The sequence below is a fragment of the Cygnus atratus genome, chromosome 11 (genome assembly GCF_013377495.2).
Source record: "Cygnus atratus isolate AKBS03 ecotype Queensland, Australia chromosome 11, CAtr_DNAZoo_HiC_assembly, whole genome shotgun sequence".
Taxonomy (NCBI): domain Eukaryota; kingdom Metazoa; phylum Chordata; class Aves; order Anseriformes; family Anatidae; genus Cygnus; species Cygnus atratus.
Window position 1 is genome coordinate 9,436,994 of NC_066372.1, and position 9,559 is coordinate 9,446,552.

At 61.1% G+C, this 9,559-nt stretch overlaps 1 protein-coding gene across 1 annotated transcript; it reads left to right on the forward strand.

Moving 5' to 3' along the window:
- Positions 1-5,510: 5,510 nt before the first annotated feature.
- Positions 5,511-8,962, forward strand: C11H15orf39 (chromosome 11 C15orf39 homolog). Its single transcript, XM_035566780.1, is given in 3 exon segments — positions 5,511-8,193; positions 8,845-8,868; positions 8,871-8,962. Coding segments are annotated over 3 exon segments (2,799 nt in total).
- The last annotated feature ends 597 nt before the right edge of the window (positions 8,963-9,559 follow it).

Genomic DNA, 9,559 nt, shown 5'->3' on the forward strand with positions numbered 1-9,559 from the left:
CCCTGACATCTCCTCCCGGCTCCTTTGTGCAGCCCCCCAGGGACATCCCACCCAGGGGACCCCCCCCAAGCCCCTGCATGGGGCCAGCCCCAGGCACTGGCTGGCCGAAATGCAACCGCCCCAGGGCCAGACCCAGCTCTGTGGCTGGAAATAAGTCCTTTTATTATTATTTTTCCCCCTTTTTTTGGCTCTTTTGGCCGGATCGGTTCCCTGGGGCTGCCCTCCCTGATCTCACAGGTTACAGGTGGTGGAAGGACAAAGGCAGGAGCAGCTGGGCAAGGAGGAGGAGATGGGGCAGGCAGGCCTGGGGCGGCTGTGCTCAGCCCCAGGAGCTGCTCCAGGGGCCATATTCTGCCCATGTCCTCTGAACCCCATGGAGAAATCAAGCCACCATTCGCTTTGCCCCTTACAAGTACATTGTCCCTTGCGGCGGGCAGCAGACCCACATGGACGGTGGGGTTTCCACCCCTGGTGATGGTTCTTGGTGTCACAATGAGATTTTGGAGGAAAAGCTGAGCAGGGGGACATGGGATCCGGGTCTCCAAATTTCTCATCATCACAGAAAAAAAAATAGTGGAGACAAAATCCAGCTCCTCATGGTCATGTTTGGCATCCCTCGGGGGTTCATGCCCACTCCGCTGTTGCCGGGGGGATATCTCATTATCTGCAGATAATTACCTAGAGATAATGATACCTGCATCCACGGTGAGGTCTTACTGGGTCTTGTCCTTCCTGCCTTCCTGGGGCAGCTGTGGGTAGTGGGAGTGTAAAGGGAGAAGCTCGGTGGTGCCTCGTCCAGAGCTGGCCACCACCAGCCGTGCCCCAAAACGACCACCAGCTGCTCCATTGGGCTCCTGGGACCTCAGAAACCTCTCCTGGCCCCAAAATAATGGGGCCCTGAGGAGTTCATTGAGGGCTTCGTGTCCTCGGGAGGCAGTGGCTCCAATTCTCTCCGTCCCGCTTGCATGATGCAAGACCCAGCTCGCTCCATGGGGAACGGGCAAAGTGTGAATTAAGAGCAGCTGCACAGCTCTCTGGCTCCAATTAGCTCTGTAATTAGGCCTTCATGGAGGACGTGGCTACCTCCAGGGGTGTCTCCAGGGTGAGAGCTGCTAACAAGCCTGGAGGCCCTGGGATGGGGTTAAAGCCACCTCGTGGGTGGGAGTGGAGGGGTGGGACAGGAGGGATGGGGACACCCTTGGGTTGGTTCAGTTGGGTGCGGGGCAGAAATTGGAGAAATTGCCCCCAGATTTCCCTGGGCCCTTGAGGAACCAAGACCCTATGAGCATGTTGATACAGGAGGCTCCAGTTAGAAGCCGCCCCTGACGCCAAGCGATGAAGGCTCCAACTGCAGAGCCATAGAGGACGTTGGTTTGGGGTTTTTTAGGAGGGAGGATCACTGCGTGTGTAGCTGTGGGGCTGCAAAGCCTCCTTGGGGTGATGACTGGGCTGTCCCCATTGGTAGGGACAGAAAAATTTAGGATCAGCCCTTGCTGGTCCCCCTGGGTGCCAAGTTGTGCCACGATGCTGCTGTTTTTGGGGCATCCAAGGGACATCCCATCTGCCTTTCACTCCAGGGCTTGCAGCCCTGCTCCTCAGTCCCTGGGGTCCCATCCTGGCCACAGCTGGGAGAAACGAGCCCAATCTGGAGCCGGCACATTTCCTGAGCGCTGTCAGGGCCCGAAGGCAGCGAACCACAGATAAAAGTTGCCCAAGCGATGAACCCGGAGATAGCCGCCAGCGCTGCCGGGGCTGAGAAGCCTCAAAGAGACAACTTGAAAACCACACGCGGCCAAAATCGGGCTGGGGCAGGCAGATCTGCTCCTGGGCTGCTCGGGGGGAGGGGGGGGGGGCCTGGCACTGGCGCACCCATGGGTGCTCAGCCCCTGTCACCCACCCCATGGCCGTGCATCACTGTCAGTACCCGAGCTCAGCATCACCCCTCAAAGACCATTTCCCCCAAACTGCCCATGTCCTATTCTATATGTTTAAATATATATATATTTAAAGTTCCTATCTACTGTAAGCACGCTGCTTTGCTGCACCAGCAGCCCAAATTTCAGTTGGTGCTGCGCGTGAAAAGATGAATCACACAGGAAGCTGAAGAGAAGGAAATCTGCAGCAAAAAGAGAAAAAAAAAAAAAAAAAAGCAAACCAAGAAACACAAAACCAAAAAAACCAACCCAAACCACAAGGCAGGTATTTGCTTAGGGAACAGGTAGAGAAAAATAAATAAATAATAATAATAAAAATGTTGCAGGGAAAATGTAAGACCCTGAGGTATGTTGAGAGGGGAGTTATATGGCAAAATAATGTGTTTTAGAATAAGTCATTTTTAACAAAACACCCCCTGGAAATGAGTGGAGGCTGCCCTGAGAGCCTCTTGCCACACGTCCCAGCATTGAAATGTCTTTTTAGCAGGAAAATGGTATTACAGAAATTACGGGGTAAAACCAATTGACCTAGCAGACCAAAAACTAAGAAATCTGGGGGCGATAACGGAAGATTTGGGGGAGATTTGGTTTTCAGAGTTCTGCAGGTAGGTGTTGATATACTGGACACCCATCCCTTAAAATAAATTGGTCCAGAGCAAGTTTGCTTAAATTCTTACGAGTTTTGAGGCTTGGACGATGCCAAGGGGAGCGTACTGGTGAGGAAGAGGAGGAGGAAGAGTGGCATGAAGGTATAAAGGGTTATCTGCCACATCAAGAAGGTGAGCTGCTGTCCTGCCCTAGACGGGAAAAATTAACGCCAACGATTTCTTTATGGCCATAAATCCAAATAAAAAGGTCTGCTGAGGGTTTCCTAAGACTTGGCTCCCTTCCACCGCTGCCTCCCCAGAGCTGCTGTAAATTAAACAAGCCATGAGGGTGAAATTATGGTCAGGAGCCCAAGAATTTGGGCACCTGGCCTTGCTCCATGAGGTCCTCCATCACCGAGACTTGCCACCGGGCACCGTTCTGCGCCCGCTGCTGGACTGAGGCCCAAAACCCCCAGTTTCAGAGGCCGGGGGAGGCCGCCGAGCCTCTGCCAGTGACTCGCCAAAGGGCGTTGGGTGCCTCCCTTCCCCTCCCAGCACCGGTGTCACTGGGTTTCAATGGTCCCGGGGGTTCGTCATCGCTCGGGGCTGTTTGGAGCAGGGAGGCTGCGGGTGAGGGCTGCGAGTGGAGGCCGGCGGGCAGCCGCGAGGCTGAGCGGAGGCTCGGCGGCCTCCTCCCATCCCTCCCCGTGAAAATGGGGGGCTCTGGGGGGGGGGGGGGGCGGCAGAGCCCCGACGGGCTCAGTGCACACGTGGGGGAGGCCGTCCCGGCCTCATCCCCTCCTCCGGCCGGCCCACGCGCGCACCCAGCCTCCTCCTCCTCCTCCTCCTCCTCCTCCTCCTCGCCCTCCTCCTCCCACTTCCTCCGCACAATGCAAGCAGCCGCCCGAGCGGGGCAGAAGCAGCCGCCGGCCCCCCCCCGCCGCCGACCCCCCCGGCCCGGCGCCGTAAGATGCTCCCGGGGAGGCAGCGCCGCGAGGTGAGTGCGGGGAGGCTCAGCCTCCGCCTGCCCGGCCTCCAGCCGGCCGCGGGGCGCGCTCCCGGCTTCGCTTCGGTGGCTACTTTTTGGGGGGGGGGCGAGGCAAAAATAGGCCGGAGCAGCACCCCCCCCGCGCCCCCTCTTGGAGAGGGTTTCCGCGCCCTGCCGCGGGTCGGGCGCGCCGGTGCTGGGCTCCAGCTTCGGTTTCGGGTTTTTATCCATTTATGGCCGGTTTAGAGCATGTGGTTCCTGCACCGTGTGCGGCTGCTGCTGCTGCTGCAGTTTTCTTCAAATTCCCCCCCCCCCCCCCCGCCCCGTGAAACATCACTCGGGTGCTTTGGGGAGCGGTGACCCCCGGAGCGGGGCTGTGCCGCACACGTGCCTGCAGGTGCACACGCGCTGGGGAACCGGATCCCAAAAATCTGGGTGCCAGTGACAAATCCCAACGGGTTCCTTCCACCTGGGGGAAGCTCGGGAGCCACGACTTCTTTGGGGACACGCTGGGAGCAGGCATGTGTGGCCTCCCGGCCGCTCCCCCAAACGACCCGGCCACTGATCGCGTCCGGAGCTGGCGGAGACATCGGGAAGGTGACCTCCTCCTCGGCAGGGACACAAGGTCCTGCGGCTGCAGAGCCGCTATTGCAGCCAGATGGGAAGCTCACGGGAAGCCCCTCTGCCAGCGGCCAGCACCGCCAGGCGTCACCTCCGCCACCAAAGAGGGGACACGGGGACACGGGGACTGAGCACGTGGCCATGGCAGCAGAGCCCCAAAGCGGTGCCGGAGGACTTGAGGCTGTGTTGGTGCTACTTGCGTCCTCCCCAACGGAGGCTGCTCCCAGGCCTCGCATGGGGGGAGGCAGGAAGGAGCCTCCGTGCTTATATCCCTTAAATCCATGGTGTTTTACCTGCCTGAACGCTCAGACGAGGTTGGATTTTGGGAACGGTGCTGGGGGGATTGGCCCCGTGCTCCAGCTGGGAGCGGGGGTGTCCCCCTGACGTGGGGTCGGTTGCACAACGGGTGTGTGTAGATGGGCATGTTTTGGGGAAAGGGGAAAAAGAAGCGTGGGAACACCATAAATTGTGAAATTCCTGCTTTCTCCCAAGCCTGGCATCCACCCCAAGCACCGTCCCGACCGCCAGCCGTGTCGCTGTGTGTGGAGGGGGCATCTCCAGCTCCGTGTCCTCCCATTGGGGTGCGTGGGCAGCTGCCTGCCCGGCCACTTCCTGCTGACTTTTTGTGTTTCTCCTCCCCAAATCCTCCCACCCCAAATGTCCCATGGTGACCGAGGGATGTCAGCGGGGAAACGCGTTTCCTCCCCGCCGTGTACAGAGCGGGGACAGACCCTTGTAGCAGAGCAAAACCACTGCGCTCGGCACCCTTTATCTACCCCAGCAAGCTCACCCAGCTATCTGAGCCATTTCCCCTTTTGTGGACGAGGCTTTTATCTTATCTCCACGCTCTCTTCCTCCGTTTCCTTCTCTGTTTCTCTGCTAACTCTGGCCACAGAAAGAGAAAATAAACAGGGAGTGGAGAAGGGGCACCAGACCCCACCGCTGTTCATCCCTCCGGGGGGGTTTTGGGGGCTGCTGAGAGAGGCTGGGGATGCGTGGGGTGGCGTGGGGGATGCTCGCCGGGCTCGGGAGGTGCTGGGGGGTGCCCAGCGGTGCTCTGGGGGGCACGGAGGGATGCTGGAAGGGTTTCAGGGGGATGCTGGAGGCATCTCGGGGGGGTGCTGGGGGTGCTGGGGTGAGGAGGAGGAAGGCTGGGCGGTGCTGTGACGGTCTGCCAGCTCCACCTGCTGGCACACGCTGCCTGCTGCTGCAGAGCCCACCCCAACCCAGGAGGGACCAGGGGGGTCCCATGGGGATCCCAGTAACTCGGGGGAAGGATGAGGTGGCCGTGGGTGACCTGTGCTCTCTCTGCCCCTGCAGGAAGGCCAGCTGACCTCGCCTGCCACACGCCCCAGTCCCGACGCTGGCCGTGACGTATAGATGGCCGCGAAACGTCACCCGGAGCCTCTGGACGCCATCATCTTCAACAAGCTGCCTCGGGTGGATGCCGAGCCCGGCCCAGGCTTCCCCCCCGTGCTCTGCAAACCCAGCCCCGTGACCACAGCCGGCCCTGAAAACCACCTCAGCTACAAGGGCTCCTACTTCTCCTGCCCGCGGGCCGAGGGCCCGCTCCTGCACTGCCTCCTCCACCGGCCCCGCAGCCCCCCGCCGGGCAGGCTGGGTGCTGAGCAGGGTGCGGACGCCCTGGTGTGGGACCTGCTGATGGCGCGGGACAAGTGGCCCGGCCACCAGGGCCACCCCTTCCCGCTGAAGAAGCCGGTGGCAGTCCCCAAGCCGGTGTACGCGGCCCCGCTGTGCTTCACCCCGCTGGGCTCCCGGGGGGGGGACAGCACCCTACAGAGGGCACCGGGGGCTGCATCCCCCCATGGTGAGCCCCCCCGCAGGGGTCCCCACCCCGAGCCCAGCCTCCTGCCGCTGCCCCCGGCCTCCCCCATCGCCTTCTCCCCCTATTACGCTGCCTTCGAGAAATACCGAGGCCCCCCCGCCGTGCACGACCTGGCCAAGGCCCCTGAGCTCCCCGGCCGGATCCAGGACTCCTGGCCCAAGCTCCGTCCTCCCGCCAGCAGCCCGGTGCACCAGGAGCATCCCCCGGCGTGCTACCCGCAGCCTCCCTACCCGCAGCCTCCCTTCCTGCAGCCTCCGCGCGCAGAGCAGCCTCCGGGCTCCCTCTCCTCCTACAAAGCCCTCGGCTTCGCGGCCAGCGGGGAGCCTGCCCCTTTTCCTGGTGCTTACCTCAAACCCCAAACCCCCAGGAGCTACTTTCCTGGCCCCTTGGATGGCTTCGTGCCGAGGCCGGCCGGACCCAGTGCGCTGCCCTCACCGAAGACAGCGGGGCTGCCGAGGGCTGCCGAGCCTCCACTGCCCACCGGGTTCCTCCAGCCGAGCACCAATTTCGCCTTCAGCCCCATGGAGGCAGCTTTATTTGGTGTCACGGAGCACCACGGGGCTGGGCGAGCGGTGCCGGTGGAGCCCCGTGGAGGGAGGCCGGTGGCGAGGCCTGGCAGCGCCTTCCACCCCGTCCGCACCCCGCAGAAAATGCCCGAGGGACTTGCGAGGACGTTCCCCAAGGGAGACGCCGGCTATGGGCTGGATGTGGTGGCCAAAGGCAGCCCCATCCCTCCCCAGCACCACCCAGGCACGGGGGACACTTGTAGGGTTGGGGACACTTGTAGGGTCAGGGATGCTTGTAGGGTCAGGGACGCTTGTAGGGTCGGGGACGCAACCCAGGAGCCTCCTGGGGCCACCTGTCCCCAAGAGAGGCTGAGGGACCTCAAAAGCCGGGAGATGTCCAGGGAGATGTCCCCCGCCTCGCCGCCAATGCCGGTGATCAACAACGTCTTCAGCCTGGCGCCTTACCGGGAGTACCTGGAGGGGACCGAGGGCTCCACCGACGTCCCCGTCCACAAGGAGCACGCCCAGGGGGACACCCCGCCCCAAAATGCAGCCAGCACTTGGGACCCCAGTGCCGTCAAGGTCTCGGTGACGCCCAGCGAAGGGGAGGGTGCTGACCAAAAGGTGCCCCCTGAGGGGCCCAAGGCAAAGGCCGTGTCCCCAGAGCCGCCGGCCAAAAGCCACAGGGGGCTCCAGGGCGGTGAGGTGGCACTGGACCTGAGCTTGAAGAAGAGCCTGGTGACAACGGGGGACACCCGCCCAGACACCAGACAGCCCCGGGAGGACAAAGAGGGGCTGCTGGGGAAGGTTGAGGAGGTAGGGGAGGACACCAAGCCCCCGGTGCCACCCCAGCTGGCAGAGGCTGTCTCTGGGGACAGGAGCCACTTCCAGAGCTCAGCTGCCTTCATGTCCAAGAAATACAAGATCCTCAGGTCCTGGGGGCCACCCCGTGCCCCGCAGCCCAGCCCCTTGCCTCGCAGCCCCCCCGACTCCCCGCCGCCCAGCACCTCAGCCCCACAGGGGACCTGCCACCGCCGCCTGACGCTGACGGACGTGCTCGTGCCCCAAGCCCCCCCTGCGCCGGGGGAGGACGGAGCCCCCCTGCCCGCCTGCTGCGATGCCCTGGCCCGGCAGGGCTTGGGCAGCCCATGCTTTGCCACCCTGCACGCCGCCCTCTGCGACGTCCTCACCTGCTCGGTGGCCGGGTCCTCCCCGGAGCTGCTGCAGGAGTGGCTGAGGAGGACGGAGCCGGAGGAGGTGCTGGCGGAGATGCCCAGTTCCCCACCCAAACCCAAGAACGGGGTCAGGCTCCCCGAGCCCCCCAAGCCCCCCAGGGGCAAGGAGATCTGGCTGGCTTTCCGGGATGTGGCCGCGCTGCTCAGCAAGCTGCTCTCCCAGCTGGAGACCTTCATGTTCACTCGCAAGTGCCCCTTTCCCCATGTGGTGCGGGCGGGTGCCATCTTCATCCCCATCCACGTGGTGAAGGAGAAGCTCTTCCCCAAGCTGCCCGGCACCTCTGTTGACCAAGTGCTGCAGGAGCACAAGGTGGAGCTGCGTCCCACCACGCTCTCTGAGGAGAAGCTGCTGAGGGACCTGGAGCTCAAGAGCTGCACCTCGCGCATGCTGAAGCTCCTGGCTCTCAAGCAGCTCCCTGACATCTACCCGGACCTGCTGAACCTCCTGTGGCACCACTCTATCAGGCAGCAGCTCGGTAGGTAGCTCGGTGGCACCCCAACCTCTTCCCCAAGGGGCTCGTGGAAGGATGTCCCACCAAAAACCAAGGATGCACCACTGAAAAATAAGGATGCCCCACCAAAACCCAAGGATGTCCCACCAAAAATTAAGAACACCCTACCAAAAACCAAGGATGTCCCACCAAAAACCAAGGATATCCCACCAAAACCAAGGATGTCTCATCAAAAATCATGGACACCCCACCAAAAACCAAGGGTGTCCCATCAAATATCAAGGATGCCCCACCAAAAATCAAGGATGCCCCACCAAAAACTAAGGATGTCCCACCAAAAATGAAGGATGTCCCATCAAAACTTAAGGACACCCCGCCAAAACCCAAGGATATTCCACCAAAACCAAGGACGTCCCACCAAAAACCAAGGTTGTCCCACCAAAAAGCCCCACCAAAACCCCCGAGAGCATCCTGCACAGGGACTGGGTGGTGACATATGCCCCCCCACCACCTTCCTTCTCCCAGCCCCTTCCCCGCCACTCCTCGCTGGCTCTCCGAGCGCTCAGCCGCCCGGCTTCCCGAAATCGGCCTCCACGTGGCACGGACCGTGCAAAGATGAGGAACCCCAAAGCTTTTCCCAAGGAAGCCGAGCTCCTTCCAGGTGTCTCCAGGCAGGTTCTCAGGATGGGGACAATCCCACTGCTGCCCCTTGTGTCTTCGTGCTGCAGCTGGAGGCCAGCACCGAGAGCTTTGTGTCGTACGGGGCAGAGGCCGGAGGCTGGCCAGTAGGTGAGTCTTCTTTTGTGGGCGTTTGTAGGGATTTGTCACCTTTGTGGGCATTTGTGAGGGGTTTTCATGCTCGGGGTGGACCAGGAGGGCCACGAGAGGGGCTGCTTGGGCGGGGTTGGGATGGTGGGGACCCCAATGTCCCCTATGACCTGAGGGAGAGACTGAAGGCATCAATAGGGCTGGGGGAAATGCACTTTTTCTTGATTTTGTAAAAATTACAGGGGAATTGCCTTCACAAGGAGGCACCTTCATATTACAGCTTCTAAAATAATAATAATAATAATAATAATAATAATAATAATAATAATAGTAATTTATATTTGCCTTTTTATTTCAGAATTCGGGTTCACCCACTGACCATGCTGGACCAAGGTGCAGGGAGCGAAGCTGTCGGGGTGCGAGCTTCAGCCCCGGATGGATGGAGGGAGGCTGTGAGGAAGATTTGGGAGACTTTTAATGCCAAAAACGCTCCCAAAATGCTGGGGGCATCCCAGGGACCCCCCGATACCCCGGACATGCAGCCTGCCTTTTCCCCACTCCCAGGGCCTCACAACCTCCGTGCTCAGGTGTTTCCAGCAGTGGAAGAACGAGTTAAAATGAG